General features: G+C 35.8%; 2 protein-coding genes and 2 pseudogenes across 6 annotated transcripts; all 4 read left to right on the top strand.

The window, feature by feature from the left end:
- Positions 1-860: 860 nt before the first annotated feature.
- Positions 861-6,828, top strand: LOC131177995 ((+)-neomenthol dehydrogenase-like; annotated as a pseudogene).
- Positions 6,829-7,198: 370 nt separating this feature from the next.
- LOC110669539 ((+)-neomenthol dehydrogenase) lies at positions 7,199-9,681 on the top strand. Of its 2 annotated transcripts, none has more exons than XM_058142139.1 (5): positions 7,199-7,626; positions 7,709-7,955; positions 8,154-8,214; positions 8,688-8,870; positions 9,116-9,681. In XM_058142139.1, exons 2-5 carry the CDS (start codon positions 7,804-7,806, stop codon positions 9,491-9,493), a joined length of 774 nt encoding a protein of 257 aa, XP_057998122.1. In that variant the 5' UTR covers positions 7,199-7,626; positions 7,709-7,803; the 3' UTR covers positions 9,494-9,681. The 2 variants fall into 2 exon arrangements, with proteins under 2 accessions (XP_057998122.1, XP_057998118.1); XM_058142135.1 differs by having other exon boundaries at positions 7,203-7,626; positions 8,154-8,219.
- Positions 9,668-13,288, top strand: LOC110669487 (short-chain dehydrogenase/reductase 2b-like; annotated as a pseudogene).
- A 1,600-nt stretch (positions 13,289-14,888) lies between these two features.
- On the top strand, positions 14,889-18,901 carry LOC110669511 (phosphomannomutase). 4 transcript variants are annotated; one of them, XM_021831213.2, is made up of 13 exons: positions 14,984-15,199; positions 15,558-15,652; positions 15,859-15,903; positions 16,020-16,086; positions 16,165-16,241; positions 16,389-16,424; positions 16,872-16,927; positions 17,023-17,122; positions 17,227-17,322; positions 17,411-17,500; positions 18,382-18,433; positions 18,612-18,671; positions 18,835-18,901. In XM_021831213.2, the coding sequence occupies exons 2-12, from the start codon at positions 15,584-15,586 to the stop codon at positions 18,668-18,670; spliced, it is 747 nt and encodes a 248-aa protein (XP_021686905.2). In that variant the 5' UTR covers positions 14,984-15,199; positions 15,558-15,583; the 3' UTR covers position 18,671; positions 18,835-18,901. The 4 variants fall into 4 exon arrangements, with proteins under 4 accessions (XP_021686902.2, XP_021686905.2, XP_057998108.1 ...); XM_058142125.1 differs by having other exon boundaries at positions 14,984-15,204; XM_021831210.2 differs by having other exon boundaries at positions 14,889-15,199; positions 18,612-18,901.
- Positions 18,902-18,912: the final 11 nt, after the last annotated feature.

The raw sequence follows: 18,912 nt of genomic DNA, 5'->3' as shown, positions 1-18,912 counted from the left end.
TTGTCATGACCCAGGGATGGGGTTGGGACGTGCTTGTTCAACCAGCTACGTACTAGGGTGAAAACTTCGTGTCCCACATCGGAAACGGGAAGAAAAGATTTGGGCCATATATGTGGGAGCCTTCCTCACCTGGTCAGAGCGCTTTTGGGAATGAAACCTCCCAAGGGATAAATCCGTGAGGCTCATGGGGCAAAGCGGACAATACTAACTGGAGAAGGATCGGACTATTACATCAAATGTAATGGCCCGGCCCACTAGTGATATTGTCCGCTCTGGGCCGAAGCCCTCATGGTTTTAAAACGCGTCAATAGGGGTTAGGAACCTCCATCTTATGAACCCAGCATCTCTCTCGTGTTTTGTCAATGTGGGATTTGCCTAGGGTGTTACAATCCACCCCCCTTATGGGACTCAGCGTCCTCGCTGAGGTTTGCCCCACCATCGTTCAAGGTTGCACGCGGAGCAGCTCTGATACCACAAATGTAATGGCCTGGCCCACTAGTGATATTGTCCGCTCTGGGCCGAAGCCCTCACAGTTTTAAAACGCGTCACTAAGAGTTACAAACCACCAACTTATAAACCCAGCATCTCTCCCGTGTTTTGTCGATGTGGGATTTGCCTAGGGTGTTACACTCTCTTCTTAGAGTGATTTCTCCCTCCTGGTGTTCAAGAGGCTAAGGCTTTGGTGTTTGAAACCTTGAAGCAAGGCAACATGACAGTTATAAAGAATGAGATGAAGTTTACCAAATTATTTCGCTTTGGTAAACACTTGATTCCAAATGAGGAGAGGAAGGCTCACAGGTTTGAAAGGGGCTTACGAGACAGGCTAATTGATCATGTAGCTCCTTTACGACTATCTAAATATGAGGAGGTGGTTGATGGAGATGTATGATGATGAATGTTGGGCTCGTGAGCAGTGCAAGCGGTTTAAGAAAGATAGTCAAGGTAATCAATTTAACATAGGACAGAGTCATCAGGGTTCTTATCAAGATAATAAGCAGGGTTCTCAGTCTACAATTGTCAATAAGGCACATCAATCTGGAGTTGGTCAGGGACGTGAGCAGAGGACTCATGCAGGGAATGCTCGGTATAACCAGATTAGCACTTGGCCTATTACCACTCCTTGTCAGCATTGTGGTAAGCCACATAAGGGCACTTGTCATTGGGTTACTGGGGCATGCTTTGGTTATGGACAGCTGGGACGCCATTGACAGGACTGTCCTACTAGTGAGACAACTCAGGGTGCTGGTCAGGTAGCACATTCTGCTCCCTCTCAGGTTCAGCTAGTTTCACAGTATAGTGGTAGAAGTCAGGGTTTTGGTGGTCATGGTCAAGGTGGTAGAGGATCTGCTCAAACTCAGGGACATACATCTGGTGGTAGAGGTCAAGCTAGGGTTTTTACTTTGACTCAGTAGGATGCTCAGGCATGTAATGCAGTAGTGACAGGTACACTTTTTATTTGTTCATTTGATGCTAAAGTACTGTTTGATCCCGGTTCCACTTATTCCTTTGTTTCTCCATACTTTTCCATGAGATTTAGTACACGACCTACTTTGTTAGAGTATCCTTTATCTATATCAACACCTATGGGGAACGCAATAGACACTGATATGGTGTATAGGGGATGTATAGTACACATTAGAGATAGGGAATTAGCTGCAGATCTTGTTTCTTTGGATATGTTTGAGTTTGATGTGATTTTAGGCATGGATTGGTTAGCCACTTATCACTTTTCATTGGATTGTCATAATAAAGTTGTACTCTTTAAAATTCCTGGGGAGGCAGAATTTTAATTTCAGGGAGATCGCAATATAGCCTCTAGTAATCTTATCTCAGTAGTGAGTGCTAGCCTATTATTGCGAAAAAGGTGTAAGGGGTATCTAGCTTATGTTAGAGACGTTCAAGTAGAAGGTGCAGGTTTAGGGAATGTTGCACAGAGTTTCCTGATATGTTTCCAGAAGATTTATCAGGTTTACCCCCGGAGTGAGAGGTAGAGTTTGGTATAGACTTAGTTCCTGGAACTGAGCCCATATCTATGCCACCTTATTGTATGGCACCCGCAGAACTTAAGGAGTTGAAGGAGCAGCTACAGGACCTACTAGATAAAGGGTTTATTTGCCCTAGTGTTTTTCCATGGGGTGCTCCTGTATTATTTGTGCGGAAGAAGGATGGGTCTTTGAGAATGTGCATTGATTATAGGCAATTGAATAAGGTGACTGTGCATAATAAGTATCATCTTCCACGCATAGATGACCTGTTTGACCAACTTCAAGGTGCAAAGTATTTTTCCAAAATTGATCTTCGATCTGGGTATCATCAATTGAGGGTCAAGAAAGAAAACATACTCAAGACGGCCTTTAGGACTAGGTATGGACACTATGAATTTCTTGTAATGTCTTTTAGTCTTACCAATGCTCCAACCGCTTTTATGGATCTCATGAATAGAGCTTTCAAGTTTTTCTTAGATCAATTTGTTATAGTGTTCATCGATGACATTCTAGTGTACTCAAAGAGTAAAGAGGAGCATGAGCAGCATTTGAGAATTGTCCTTCAGACCTTACAGGAACACAAGCTTTATGCCAAGTTCTCAAAATGTGAGTTCTAGTTAGATAGTGTGGCTTTCCTAGGCCATACATTATCTAAGGATGGGGTGTGTGTTGATAAGAAGAAAGTTGAGGCAGTGCTTCATTGGCCTAGACCCACAACTGTGTCAGAGATTCGTAGTTTCTTAGGTTTAGCAAGGTATTATAGAAGGTTTGTTTAAGACTTCTCTCGTATTGCAGCACCTTTAACTAAGTTGACACAGAAGAATGTGAAATTTCAGTGGTCTGAGGCTTGTGAAAAAAGTTTTTAGGAGCTTAAGACTCATTTAACTACAGCATCGGTGTTAGCCTTTCCGTCTGGATCAAGAGGTTATGCAGTGTATTGTGATGCTTCTAGGATTGGTTTAGGATGTGTTTTGATGCAGCATGGACTAGTTATTGCATATGCCTCTCGTCAGTTGAAAAGGCACGAGCAGAATTATCCAACTCATGATTTGGAAATGGCTGCAGTAATTTTTGCTTTGAAAATCTAGAGGCACTATCTGTATGGTGAGAATTGCGAAATCTTCACTGACCACAAAAGTCTCAAATACATCTTTGACCAACGTGATCTTAATCTTAGGCAAAGGAGATGGGTAGAATTGCTGAAAGATTATGATTACACCATATAGTATCACCCGGGAAAAGCTACTGTGGTGGCTGATGCTCTAAGCAGGAAGTCTTCTGGTAGTTTAGCTCATATATCTACCAATAGGAGGCCTCTGATTGGTGAATCACATGAGTTGTTAGATCAAGAAGTAGAGTTTGAAATCGTTGCTGGATCATTCTTAGCACATTTTCGAGTTAGGCCTATCTTGATTGATCGAATTAAGGTTGCTCAGAAGAGGGATTCTCAGTTGTGTGAGATTATAAATAGCATTCATCAAGGCCAAGCTCAAGGGTTCATGTTAAATGATGATGTAGTTCTTCGTTATGGCACTAGACTTTGTGTCCCCAATGTTGATGAGTTGAGAAGAAAAATCATAGAGGAGGCACACCATTCTGCTTACACAGTATACCCAAGTTCAACTAAGATGTACTGTGATTTAAGGGAGCATTATTGGTGGGGTGGCATGAAGAGGGATGTTGCAGACTTTGTTGCTAAATGTTTGACTTGTCAACAGCTTAAGGCAGAACATCACAGACCATCTGGGTTACTTCAGCCGTTGCCTATTCCCGAGTGGAAGTGGGAGCACATTGCTATAGACTTTGTTATGGGTTTACCTAGTACAGGAGGTGGTTACAATGCAATCTGAATTTTTTTAATAAAACTTGCATTCCAATGAGGTATTTGTTGAGCTTTTTTTTATATATCTTTTTGACCTAGGTGGTGAAATATAAAATCTTTTAAACTTGGGTCATTTTACTTAATAATAATAATAATAATAATAATAATAATATTATTATTATTATTATTATTATTATTATTATTATTATTATTATTATTATTATCTAAAAATATTAAAAATATATATTTTATGAACTTTTTATGATAACTATTTAGAATTGCTAATTTATTACATATAAAAGCATATTTAATTATACCATAAAAATAGTGTTAGGTTTTCTATAAGATGAGTTGATTAATTTATTTTTTTTAATCAATATTATTTTCTTTATATAATTAAATATTTATTATTATTAAATTATATTTTAAATATATTATAATAATTAAATAATAAATATTATATTATTAATATCAATTAACCTTAAACTAAATTACTAATATGCAATATAATTACTTTTAATATAAATATTTTTCTATTTAATAATTATATTAATATAATAATATAAAAAAAATTCATAGCATAACACACAATTATAGAATACTTTTGGTGAACATAAAAATAGCATTCATTTTTTTATAAAAAAATAATTTTTTTAAATCTCACGTAATTATAAGAAATATATATATATATATATATATATATATATATATATATATATATATATATATATATATATATATATATATATATATATATATATACACTAAACGCACCAAATAATATCAATTAGTTTTTTCTGGTGCTACAGGAACAACTGCTAAGTATCAAGAAATTTAAAAACAGGTAGAAGGTAGCAATCAGTTCCTGTCACTGTGATTTCCAAATCTTTCCATCACTTTTCCCTCTGATATTTTTTTCCTTTTTGGGCAGGTATGCAGTTGTTACAGGGGCAAACAAAGGGCTTGGATGCGGAATGGTAAAGCTGTTGGCATCAAATGGAATCACGGTGGTATTGACAGCTAGAGACGAAAAGAGAGGGCTTGAAGCTGTTGAAAAACTTGAAAGAGTTTGGTCTCTCTAATCATGTGGTTTTCCATCAGCTTGATGTGACGGACCCTGCTAGCATTGCATCTCTGGCAGAATTCATCAATTTGGAGAACTTGATATATTGGTATGTCCGAGACCCAACTTCCTCAAATCCTGCGGGCTGTACTGTACGTGGCCATTTTCAGCTCCTTGTTTCTTCATCTTGAGGGTGTGCTTCTTTGTCTTGTTTTCTTTGGGTTGCCACTAAATCTTAAATTGGAAGGAAACTAATATCTTCTAGTTATTGAACAGGTTAACAATGCAGCAGTTAGAGGAGCCACTATAGACAGAGAGAAATTAGCAACTTTGAGCATTTCTGGAACCGAGGTAATTTGACGCATATCAAACACTTGAAAGTCTAAAAAAATATGCATAATATGAAAATGCATGCTATATATAGAGTTTATAACTCTGAATCTAAGTAGGAAATAGTTAAAAACCTAAACTAATTAGAAATAAAGATTAAAGAAACTAGGTAATTAAATCAAAACTTATCTAGTAAAATAAAAGTCCAATTAGAACTGGAAATTCTTGAGAAAACTGGAGAATTCGGGTTGGAACAGCATGCCCTGGCCTTGAGGTTTGCTCTGAACCTAATGTCAAGGTCGTTCATCTCACACCTAGGCGTGCAATCTTGTGGAGCTTACACCCTGGGTGTGAGATGTTCGGATCTTCTTTCCGATACCCCATCACAAGTCCTTCCCATAGGATTTATTTTTCTCCATTAAACTGATGATTGAGTTTAGAATTAGATCCAATTTACAGAAGCTTTAGCAAAGGATTCTTTACCTTTTGTTTAGCCAAATGCTCAAATTAAAACTAGTTAACTGGAGTTGTTTGTCATTTATATAGGAAGATGTGCAGAATGTTTGGAGTAAAGTATTGACTCAAAACTACGAACAAGCAGAAAAATGCCTCAACATAAACTACTGCGGAGCGAAAAGAACAACTGAAGCTCTTATTTCCCTGCTCCAGCTATCCGACTCTCCAAGGATTGTGAGCGTTTCTTCTACCGTGGGAATGTTGAAGGTACAATACTGACGAACTTGGCTTGAAATCATGAGTAAGCTCAAGCAGTAGATAATTTAACCCAAGTTTCTTGTCGTATATGTTATGTATCTTTTCAGTATATACCCAATGAATGGGACGGTGATAGGCTTTCAGAGGATAAAATAGATGAGATTTTGAGTAAATTCCTGAGAGATTTCAAGGAGGATTCTTTAGAAACCAAAGGGTGGCCTACATTTCTGTCAGCCTATACAGTCTCAAAAGCAGCCATCAATTCTCATACAAGGATTCTAGCCAAAAAGTACCCCAATTTCTCCATCAACTGCATGTGTCCTGCTCTGTGAAAACAGATATTACTAATGGTACGGGCATATTTTCTGTTGAAGAAGGAGCTGCATATCCTGTGAGATTGGCGCTGCGGCCTCATGGCGGACCTTCTGGTCTCTTCTTGCTCATGGATCAACCACATTCGTTTTGATATTATAATTTGTACTTGTGGTTGCGGAGGCCATGACCACTGCCTTTCTTTTCTTCCCATGGCGTAGGCTCGAGGTCTGTGTACATCTCTGGAACAGTTTGGCTCACTTCGTGTGGCTGTGGGGCGATTCCCTCTTGGCTTTGTCTATTTTTCTTTGTTTTGCTAGTCTTTGAAGGAGAGTTTCTCTCTGTTTTGGTTCAACTCCGATGGGTCTCCCTCGCTCAGTCACTGGTCGGCGGCGCTGCAAGTGGTAGAAGCTTCTGAGTTTTTAATGGGATAATTGCAGGGCATGTCTGATTAGGGGCTGGGTCTCTTTATTGGGCTTGTTGTTTGGGTGGAGGACTTGTATTGGATTCAGGCCTTGAGCCTTATCTGATGTGATATTTGTCCTATGAATTTTTATGCAGATATATGCCAACTAAAAAAAAAAAAAAATCAGAAATACTCCCTCGCATGTTGTTTATCCTCAATTGGGCAAGCTAAGGACACATATAATTTTGTTAAAGAATTATATTCTCAAAGTTTAATTTTCAATGCTTTTTACTGCGAGAAAAATAGAAAACTAGGAAAATTTATTCTTCTTCATGAGAAGTAAAAAAAAAAAAAAAAAATTAAGAACATAAAAATAAGAATTTTCAAAGTTATGAAAATAATATTTATTTAATTAAAATTAGGAAAATTATTAATGAAAATTATGTGAATTAAAGACAATGGAAATTTCCCATGTATGACTTAAAAGTAAATGGAAATGTCTATCTGTATAACGTTTGGATAGAATAATTTCTCCTGCCGAGGCTACGGCAATATAGACTGTTAAAGAAGGGGCTGAAGTGAAAGTCCAGAGAGTTAGCACTGTTGCCGAATGATGATCACCTTCAGGTTGCTTCTTTGATCGGAAAGAGGAGTCACTTTTTTTATTGAACATGATAGTAAGAGTTTCTTCCCACTTGTATGGTTGGATGATGACTGGTGAGGGTGACTGTAAGAGATAACTGGATGCAGTGCTCCAAGGAATTATTTTCTTAGTGGATAGTGTTTCTAAGACTACGTTGCAGCTTTTAAAGCCACTCATAATATACGTGTCGTCGTGGATTTCCCAATTAGGATTGTCACATAGCGAGCTCGTAATTGAAATTTGGAAGGGACCAGTGAATGTTACGAGAGTTTGAAGTTTTAAACAGTTGAAGCTCGATTGTTTATTCTTATCACTGTTCATATCATCGTCAATGGCTGAAGCAACCAAGAGGCAATTCTTTCGCTCTTTTTTTTATCTCTTCTGCTTCTGCTTCTGCTTCCATTGTTATGACAAATTATTCTTTTTTTTTTAGGTATGCAGTGGTTACAGGAGCAAACAAGGGGATTGGGTTTGAAATTTGCAGGCAGTTGGCTTCAAATGGGATTGTGGTTGTATTAACAGCCAGAGATGAGAAGAGAGGCCTCGAAGCTGTTCAAAAACTCAAAGACTCTAGTCTCTCTGCTCTTGTTGTGTTTCATCAACTTGATGTGGCTGATACTGCCAGTATTGCTGCTCTCGCTGATTTCATCAAAACTCAATTTGGAAAATTGGATATCCTGGTACCACTAAACCTACTGTGGAAATATTGAGTAGTGCTCGAAATACGAATTTTTAATCCATTTCTCTATTGAAATTTCTGGAGTGAACCTCGTTTTTTATAGTAAAAATCTTCTACAGGTTTTCAAATTTGTTTATTTGGTTCTTATTATTGAGCTTTTATATGTTGTAATGATTAAAAAACTTGCACCTCTGTACAGGTTAACAATGCTGGTATTAATGGAGTTACAGTTGATGGTGATGCTTTCAGTGCTGAGTCTGGTAAGGTAAGTTTCTATTAATGAACATATTTGATGAAGCCTTAAGAAGGGTAATTTAATTGATGGTTTTTGTGGAGATCAATGATAATACAGGTCCTGACAATTTGATGCTTCATGCAATATTTGTCTGGCTGAATATTTGTACAATCTCCTGTAAATTTATAGTATAGGCCAAGTTCTCCTTTTTAATGTGAAGGTAACCCCTCATAGATACATACCTGCATCTGCATTTTGGGCTCATTAAGTATTCAAGTTACTAATTTTGCTTTTCATAGTTTATCAGTACATGCAACCATTGAATTGTGCACAATTTAAGTTAGAAGGTTTGTTTAGATCAAATTTTATTGATACAGAAAATTTCTGTGATTTGAAGTGGGGTTTGGTTTGCTAGATGGATAGAGCATACCATAAACCTTTGCTTTTGATTGTGCATATATAACTAGCACGATGATTAAGTTTCTTTCATTGATGCAGGAAAGTGCAAATGTCAATTGGCAATGGCATAAAAGAACAACTCAAACCTACGAGCTAGCTGAAGAATGCCTGACAATAAACTATTATGGTGCAAAAAGAATGGTTGAGGCATTCATTCCCCTACTTCAATTGTCTGGTTCGCCAAGGATTGTTAATGTTTCGTCCAGCTTGGGGAAGTTAATGGTAAAACCATAACCCTTTTTGCTACAAGATAATTTATTGTCATAAAGTATTCTCTCAAGTTTGATTCAAGCCATTGAAAATATATTTTTGTATAGTGTATACCTGTTGAATTCTAGAATACATTTGCCACTGCTTGGTTTTGCCTGAAAAATAGGAGAATTGTTACTAAAAGTGTGGTTGTTTTTCCAGTAAATTGAGACTGGGCTAATAGTGATAGCTAACATGTTCTCTTGTAATTTGTTCAGTACGTTTCAAATGAATGGGCTAAAGAAGTGTTAGTTGATGCTGACAACCTGCCAGAAGAGAGAATTGATGAGGTGTTGAGTAAGTATCTTGAAGATATTAAAGAAAGTTCACCAGAAAGCAAAGGTTGGCCAGCTTATCTATCTGCCTATATACTTTCAAAAGCTGCTATGAATGCATACACACGGATCCTAGCCAAGAAGCTCCCAACTTTTCGCATCAATTGTGTCTGCCCTGGCTTTGTCAAAACAGATATAAACAACAACAATGGAATGTTATCTGTTGAAGAAGGGGCTGCAAGTCCAGTGAGATTAGCACTGTTGCCTAATGATGGTCCTTCTGGTTGCTTCTTTGATCAGAAAAAGGAGTCACCTTTTTGATTGAACATGATAGATCTCCATAGACAAAAGTATACATAGTAAGAGTTTCTGTGTGTTTTGAATAGTATAGTTGGAGAATAATCTCAGACTCTGTATCATAAAGTCTAAAGGAACACCGGTATCCAGCTCAGAATGTATGTAGAATAGCATGCCATGTATCATAAGTTTCTTGTCATGTGTTATGCATCTATTCAGTGTATACCCAATGAATGGGCTAGGGGAATGCTAAGCGATGCTGATAGTCCTTCAGAGGATAGAATAGATAAGATTTTGAGTAAATTCCTGAGATATTTCAAGGAGGATTCTTTAGAAACCGAAGACTGGCCTACATTTATGTCAGCCTATACAATCTCAAAAGCGGCAATGAATGCTCACACGAGGATTCTAGCCAAAGAGTACCCCAATTTCTCCATCAACTGCATATGTCCTGGCTCTTTGAAAACAGATATAACTAACTATAAGGGCATGTTTTTGATTGAAGAAGGAGCCGCATATCCTGCGAGATTGGCGCTGCCGCCTCATGGCAGACCTTCTGGGCATGAATTTAATTAACTGTTATCATTTATTTGTTAATATTTTTTAGTGGCTTATAATTTCATATATTTATCTTATTTATATATTAAATTATTTATTAATATAATTAAATAATCATTTAAAATAAAATATTATATTGTAATAAAATAAAAAGAGATTTAATAATAATAATTATAATAATAATAGTAATACAAATTAAATAAAACATGCCTCGCACATGCATTATTATTATTATTATTATTATTATTATTATTATTATATCAATTTGTCCTCAAATGGGCAAGTTAGCGATATATCCTCTATATTTTTGCTTCACATATTTCTTTTTCATTTGATTATAACACTGTTGCCTAATGATGATCCTTTGGTTGCTTCTTTGATTAGAAAGAGGAGTCACCTTTTCTATTGAACATGATCGTAAGAGCTTCTTTCCACTTATGGTTGGATGATGACTTATGAGTTGTGAGGATGACTATAATAGATAATCGGATGCAGTGGTCCAAGACTGCGTTGCAGCTTTTAAATCCATTCACCATACACGTCTTGTTGTGGATTTAGCAAATAGGATGGTCACATAGTGAGCTTGTGTATGAAATTTGAAAGGGACCAGTAAGTGTTACGAGAGTATTGACGAGGAAATGACACTCTGGGCATTTATTAATTTATTTAGTGAAAAAAAAAAAAACGCAATAAAGATGTTAAGGGAAGACAATCAAAGAATTCTCGCTAAGTAAACAGGGACAGTTAAATCTGTCACCCTCGCAAGCTTGTGAATATTTCTCTTTCCACTCTCACTCTACTTTTGGCTTTTTCTCTACTCTCACTTGCTTACCTTTTGTCTGTGCAATGGCTAGGTTGAATACCTATTTATGAATATGAAGTGGGTCTCTTGTTTATGCAATGGCTTTGTAGAATGGCTATTTATGGCTATGGAGTGGCGCTTATCCCTTAATGATAAAGTGGAAGATATGTTGATTAAGATATAGTCAAGATACAATCAAGATTTGCCAAGATTAGTCAAGGCTTGGTCATGGTAAAATCTTGACTTTGATTGTGAATATCTTGCATTAAAAATGGTAACAATTCTAGGCATTCAACAATTATGAAGCTTTAAACAGTTAGAGCTCGATCATTTCATTCTTATCACTGTTCATAACTTCATATTGTCAAGATTTGGCAGAAGCAACCAAGAGGTAATTCTTTCGCTCTTCTCATAAACAGTAATCTTTTTTATCTGCTTCTTATTGTTATGACAATTTTTTTTTTTTCAGGTTTGCAGTGGTTCAGGAGCAAACAAGGGGGTTGGATTTGAAATTTGCATGCAGTTGGCTTCAAATGGGATTGTCGTTGTATTAACAGCCAGAGATGAGAAGATGGGCCTTGAAGCTCTTCAAAAACTCAAAGACTCTAGTCTCTCTGATCTTGTTGTGTTTCATCAACTTGATGTGGCTGATGCTGCCCTTGTTGTTGCTCTCGCTGATTTCATCAGAACTCAATTTGGAAAGCTGGATGGCCTGGTATCACTAAAACCTACTTACCATCTCTTCAAGGTAGAATCTCGTACCGCTTCTTCTTCTTTAGTTTTCGCTTCTCAATATACAGGAGAAGTGAGCATAAGGATGAGAGATGTGGAAATACTGAGTGGTGCTCGAAATACAATATTTTCAAGATCTTAAATTTTTAATCCATTTTTCTATTGAAATTTCTGGAGTGAACCTCGTTTTTTATAGTAAAAAGCTTCTATATATAGGTTTGCTAATTTATCTCGTTCTTATTACTGAGCTTTTATAAGTTGAATGATTAAAAAACTTGCACCTCTGTACAGGTTAAAAATGCTGGCATTATTGGAGTTTACAGTTGATGGTGATGCTTCCAGTTCCGAATCTGGCAAGTTTATATTAATGAACATATTTGATGAAGCCTAAAGGAAGGGTGATTTAATTGATGGTTTATGTGGAGGTCAATGCTAATACAGTTCCTGAGAAGTTGATGCTTCATGCAATATTTGTCTGGCTGAATAATTGTACAATTTCCTGTAAATTTATAGTATGGGCCATGTTCTCCCTTTTAATGTGAAGGCAAACCCCTCATAGACGCATGCCCAAATCTGCTTTTTGGGCTAATTAAGTATTCAAGTTACAAACTGTGCTTTTCATAATTTATCATGCACATGAAACCATTGGATTGTGGACGATTTAAGTTAGCAGGTTGGTTTAGATCAAATTTTATTGATACAGAAATTTTGTGATTTGAAGTGGGGTTTGGGTTTCTAGACAGGTAGAGATACCATATATTTTTTCTACTGTACTTTAGGCTGTAATGATGCATACAACTAGCATGATGATGCAGGAAGGTGCATATGTCAATTGGCAATGGCATAAAAGAACAATCCAAACTTACGAGTTAGTTGAAGAATGCCTGATAATAAACAATTATGGTGCAAAAAGAATGGTTGAGGCACTTGTTCCTCTGCTCCAATTTTCTGATTCGCCGAGGATTGTTAATGTTTCGTCCTTCTTGGGGAAGTTGACGGTAAAACCATATCCCTTTTTGCTGCAAGATCATTTATTGTCATAAAGGAACTTTCTTAAGTTTGATTCAAGCCATTACCTGTTGAGCTTTAGAATACAGCAATGAGAAATTCCCTGCTGAGCCACTATTTATTTTGCCAAAAGTGTGGTTCTTTTTCCTGTAAATTGATACTTTGGTAATAGTGATAACTAACATGTTCTCTTGTAATTTGTTTCAGCACGTAGCAAATGAATGGGCTAAAGAAGTGTTAATTGATGCTGACAACCTTTCAGAAGGGAGAATTGATGAGGCGTTGAGCAAGTGTCTAGAAGATCTTAAAGAAAGTTCACCAGAAACCAAAGGTTGGCCAGCTTATCTGTCTGCCCATATGCTTTCAAAAGCTGCTATGAATGCCTGCACACGGATCCTAGCCAAGAAGGTCCTAACTTTCCTTGTCAATTGTGTTTGCCCTGGCTTTGTCAAAACAGATATAAACTACAACAATGGAATGTTATCTGTTGAAGAAGGGGCTGCAAATCCAGTGAGATTAGCACTGTTACCTAATGATGGTCCTTCTGGTTGCTTCTTTGATCAGAAAGAGGAGTCACCTTTTTTATTGAACATGATACCTCTTTATAGACAATAGTATAAATATTAAGAGTTTGTCTGTGTTTTCACTTGTACAGTTGGAGAATAATCTCAGACTCTGTACAAGTCTAAAGGAAAATCAGTATACAGCCTTCTTCAGAATATATGTAAAATCAGTATACAGCCTTCTTCGGAATGTACGTGGAATAGCATGCTCTTGTATTCTATGTACTGCACTTAGGGGTGGCCACGGTTCATGAACTGCCGGTTCAGATTCAATGAAATCATGAACCTGAACCAAACCGTCATGGGATGGTTTGGAAAACGGTTCTTTAACTGTCGGTTTCAGATCGAGTCCCGGTTTAAAACGGTTTAAAGGACTGTTCGAAAAATGACAGTTCAAGACGATTTGAAAGCTGTTTAGGGGCGGTTTAAGAGCAATTTAAAGAAAAAAAATTAGAGGAAAATTTTATTAATTTAGAATTTAAGTTATATTTGTAAAAATATTTTAATTTTTCTTAGAAATCTTTTAATCAAAATAAAATAAGAAAAATAAGAATAAAAATAACTTATTTTTAATAAAAATTTAATAAGCAAAGACTTGAACTTATTAAAAAACTAGATATAAAATTAATTTTTTAAAAAAATTAGAAAAAGGTGCATGAACTTAATTTTGCTTATGCATCCCTTTAGGATTTAGAGGAATCAAAATTTTCAGTTATAAGTTGAGAAAAGGGAGATGGGTATGGTTTAGTCATGTGAAGTATAGACATAGGAAAGCTCCAATTAGACAAGTAGAGCATATTGGGTTAAGGATAAAAAGAAAATAATAGGTAGACCTAAACTGACTTGGAGGATAATAGTACAACATGACCTAGAAGCATTACACATTTCCAAGGATTAACCCAAAATCGTTTAGAGTAGAGAAAGAGAATCCATATAGCCGACCCCAATAAATTTTTGGGATAAAAGTTTAGTTGAATTAAGTTGAATCGAGTATTACTTGCCCTTTTTAAAAAAATTATATGATAATTGATAATTAAAAAAATATAAAAGAAAAAAAATCAAAATAGAGGGTATTGAAAATTTTATTGAAGATATAAAATAATAACAGAATATTGAGATAGTATTAAAAATTTCAGTGAGCATAAAAATAATAAAGTATGATAATTGTGAAAGTACTGAGAATTAGAAGGAGTGTAGAAAATAATTATTTAGAAAATTTGAGAGAAATTAAAAGAGTATTAAGAATTAAAGAGAGTGTAGAGAATAATTGTGTAGAGAATTAATTAATTATATATATATATATATAAATGAATTAGGAGTAGAGTGAAATATTTATTGAATTTTTTTGTATTTAAATCACCGGTTTGATCCGATTTGGAATTATCGGTTCAATCAGGTTCAGAATCATTGGTTCATGATTTTTAAAAATGATGAACCTAAACCAAATCATAGAAGAACGGTTTCGATCCGATTTGAAGCTGATTCCAATTTTGACGTATTTTAATCCGGTTTTGATCGAATCGGTTCCCGTTCGAAACCGGACCGTGGCCACCCTAACTGCACCTATGTCAATGCTTTCCAGCATTGTGTGATTTTTCTTTTTAAAATTTAAGAAAGTATAACTTCTTCCTGATACTTGTCTATAAAGATATAAATATGGACATATACTTAATAGAGCCACTGTATATAAGGTGTTGAGTCAAGAAAAACCCATAAAATATATAATAAGTGCATTTATGTTGGGAAGAATCATGATAATAGAATCTGATAAAATTCTATCAATTAGCAAGGGAGGAAGTTTCTTTGGGCCCACCTTGACCAAGGTGTTATATGGGCCTACTAGAAAACTTGAAGAAACCGGTTGGTGGGAAATTTCCTGCCGCGGAAAAAACAGAGAGGTACTCTCCACTCCAGATCCAAACTCTTTTTTTTTCTTCACGCTGAAGCTCTAGTGCTCTATCCCTCAATCCTTGGGATCCACCATTTGAGATCTGGTTTAAATTCCGTTTCCAGATTCTGGTGCGGAATCTGATACAACCAAGCTGCATACTACTCGCTGATTCGCTGGTAAGGTGAATAATCGTTTTTAATCCAAAGCAACAATTTTCTTGGTTTGCATTGTTCGCTTCTATTGCTTCCCTAGTTCTTGTCCTGCGTTTGGTTGCTACAATTTCAATTATGCTGATGCGTTTATTTCCAATCTTATGTGCCAAACATAGTTCTCGAGTTGAAATTGTTTGCAATTTTGTTGTTTTTATTTAGTTCTTGATGTTGAACCTGGAATTTAAGCATGGATCCAATAATGTTTTAATTCTCTGTGATGCGCATTTGCAAATTATTATGAGTAATTGGGTATGATACTGTATTCAATCGTATGTTTATTGAGAATTGGGAATGCTTTATCATGTTGGGTACTTTGTGACAGGGAAATAAAGATATATATTAGCTCCAATGGCTGTGAGAAAGCCCGGTTTGATTGCTTTATTTGATGTTGATGGTACTCTCACAGCACCAAGAAAGGTATCTAGTGTCTTCTTTCATTTTTGTTCGTTTGGATTTTAATGATTTTTCCTTTTTATTTATTAGGTATAATGAGACTTAAGCAAGTTACCATTATTATTTCATTAAGTTACAGGGAAAAAGCCAAAATTTGTGGGCTGTTTCTTATTTTGTTAGACTATATGTGGAATTGACTCCTTGTTTAATGTTTTCGATTCAAATTCCAGCTGGCCACTCCAAAGATGCTAGAGTTCATGCAGGAACTCCGGAAAGTATGCATTGGTTTAGTATCATTAAAAATTTGTTCAATTATTGCTTTTGTTTGTGTTTTCTTCTCCACCCTTCATCAAGTGTTACCATATACATGATAGCCTTTGCTCGACTGAAGGTTGTTACTGTGGGAGTGGTGGGTGGATCTGATCTCTCTAAGATATCAGAGCAGCTTGGCAAGACAGGTTTGTCAACTAGCTCTTCAATTTATGTTTGTAGAAGAAGGTAATAAGGAACTATTAATTGTGTTTCTGGCTATGTAGTTACTAAGGACTACGACTATGTATTTTCTGAGAATGGGCTTGTGGCTCATAAAGATGGGAAACTTATTGGCACCCAGGTATTGCTTACAAACAAAATCCGTAAAACTTAAGCTCAGAATTAGATTTTTGTTTTCCTCAAAATTCCTGATGGGCAATGACTTGTGTGAACCTAACTTTTTCCTCTAAATTGATATGTCGTTCCAACAACATTTTCTGTTTTCTAGAGCATGAAGACATTTCTTGGAGAAGAAAAACTCAAGGTAAGTTACTTATACACACTCACTAAACATTCCTAAAAAACAAAGGAGAAAGTACAACTGGAACAAATAGAATAATATAAGGAATAATGTTTTAAGGAAGCCACTGAGTAGGCTGACATGCGGCATGCTCTTATCTGTTCAATGCTTGTTGCCATGGCATTTTCCTGTGTCTTGATTTAAAAATAAAATAAGATTTTGGACTTGATTGTAAAAAGGACCATGTTTTAGTACTGCAAATGTAATTATTTCATACTTTGTTAGAAGCATCTAAATATCAAAGACCAACTGCAAATTAATTATGAAATGCTGAAAGTTGAATTAGATTTGGTTGGGATATTCTTGGAAGTGGTAAATAAGTTGCAGCTCAATCGCTAGATGCACAGAATATGTAGTGGCATGGGAATTATGCCAATATGTGATTCTGATATGTTGTGAATCATTGTGCAGGAATTTTTAAATTTTACACTTCATTATATTGCTGACTTGGATATTCCAATAAAAAGGTGAGTGTGTTGGAAGTCTGACAATCAAATTTTCACGCATACCAAGCTGACAAAGAAAAGGGACGGAATAAGACATTTTTCAATAATTCATATAGGGGCACATTTATAGAATTCCGGAGTGGGATGATTAATGTATCACCAATTGGGAGGAATTGCAGCCAAGAAGAAAGGGAAGAATTTGAGAAGTATGACAAGGTTAGAATTTATTAACATATTATATTGGAATTCATTGTTTTGGTAGTCTGGATTCTGTATCTGGTTGATGTATATGGTAAAATACAGCACACAATTGATTTCAGGTCCATAACATACGCCCAAAAATGGTGTCTGTGCTGCGTGAGAAGTTCGCGCACCTTAACCTGACAATCTCAATAGGTGGACAGATAAGTTTTGATGTAGGTGAACTATCTAGTTTATGATCTTGAACTAGTTAGATAGAAGGCACTTAGGAAGAGTTCAATATATTCATTAATTTTGTAACAGGTTTTTCCTCAAGGTTGGGACAAGACATACTGCTTGAGATACCTTGATGAGTTTGATGAAATCCACTTCTTTGGGGACAAAACTTACAAGGTTGTACTTTTATTTCCTTGCTTAACTCTTTGGCCATTTTCTTGCATTATGTTTTCCATCAATCGCTTATGACACTGCTGTTGCTGACCTCTTTCTTTCTCATAGATTTGTTGCCACTAAATCGTATGTATATGTTTTCTTTCAAATAATCATCATTTTATTGGGCCCTTGTGTTATGTGGATTGTGTTGTGTCTATTTATAAGTGCCATTTCTATTATCATAGGACCTCATGATTATGAATTCCCTCAATATTTCTGGTAGCAGTATGGTTGGTATAGCTGGCATTCTTAATAAAGAAATCATTGATCAAGAAAACTTTATTATCTGAGGTAAAAAGGTTAGAGAGTAGCCAAAGAGTTGAAGAAAATTAAAATTATCAATTTTTTAACTGATAATAATGGTCATTGATTCATTGGAGTGGCAAGCCAGTGTCCTTTTTGCTATTTGCTAACCCAAAATTCTAGCACAAGCACTCTTGAGCAGTTGAGCTATTTTTCACTAAAGTTGAGCATTTCAGGCCTGTGCACATCAATTATGATAAAATCTGAGGAATGGATTATAATCAGTTCAAAGAAAAAAAGGAATGTAGTACACTGGAGTAGTAGGATTCTGATCAAGGTTGGAGTTGATTCTTTAATCTACAGTTATATTCTCAAGCCAAAATGTATTTACAATTTTAGACAGAAAGTGAACCCCTGTTCTGAGTCGAATTCATCCCCAAAATTCAGTCTTGGTCCTCAGCCTTACATGTCTTTTGGTTATGTTTTCATCAGTGTACCATTGGCATTGTACTGTCAGTATACATTTTGAGATCTGTTTTGCTTCTATTTTACTACTCAGTTGAATAACCTTGCATTTACTAATTCTTTTTTTAAATCAGGGAGGAAATGATCATGAAATATATGAATCAGAACGAACTGTGGGTCACACAGGTCAGTCAAAAGATTTCAACTTCAACATATACATGGATGTATTTAATGCAATGAGGAAATACAATCATCTCATTTTGTTTTCAATGTGATGAGTCCAAAAAAGAAAAACCAAATGAAAGAAAAATTTGTTTATGCGGTATATTAAATTATTCAACCATTCGGTTTTTCCTTTTTGCAGTTACCAGCCCTGAAGATACAGTGGAGCAATGTAAAGCTCTCTTCCTATCAAATTCCTAAGGTTATGGGCTATTTTTGTGTTCAATTGTATTCCGTTCGTATTTTAAACATTTGAGAATAAGTATCAAGTAGAATGCCTGCTTGTGTAATTTTTATGATCTATTCAAACTTGATGAAGAGATGAAGACATCCTTGTAATTTTTGAACCCTAATTCTTATTATAGGGGTTGAAGTCATGTCAATATGGAACTTTGCATTCAAGTGATTTGAAATTTTACTTGGACCATTAAACGCTCTCGTTT

Source organism: Hevea brasiliensis, chromosome 2 (genome assembly GCF_030052815.1).
Source record: "Hevea brasiliensis isolate MT/VB/25A 57/8 chromosome 2, ASM3005281v1, whole genome shotgun sequence".
Lineage (NCBI taxonomy): Eukaryota > Viridiplantae > Streptophyta > Magnoliopsida > Malpighiales > Euphorbiaceae > Hevea > Hevea brasiliensis.
This window is presented reverse-complemented; position numbering and strand designations above follow the sequence as displayed.

Coding starts and splice junctions, on each gene's coding strand:
- LOC110669539 (XM_058142135.1), top strand. CDS start 7,607: ATGGCTGAAGCAACCAAGAG. Junction 8,220..8,687: donor TCAGTGCTGAGTCTGGTAAG/GTAAGTTTCTAT, acceptor TCATTGATGCAG/GAAAGTGCAAATGTCAATTG. Junction 8,871..9,115: donor CCAGCTTGGGGAAGTTAATG/GTAAAACCATAA, acceptor TAATTTGTTCAG/TACGTTTCAAATGAATGGGC.
- LOC110669511 (XM_021831210.2), top strand. CDS start 15,584: ATGGCTGTGAGAAAGCCCGGTTTGATTGCTTTATTTGATGTTGATGGT. Junction 16,087..16,164: donor AGAGCAGCTTGGCAAGACAG/GTTTGTCAACTA, acceptor CTGGCTATGTAG/TTACTAAGGACTACGACTAT. Junction 16,928..17,022: donor TTGGATATTCCAATAAAAAG/GTGAGTGTGTTG, acceptor TAATTCATATAG/GGGCACATTTATAGAATTCC.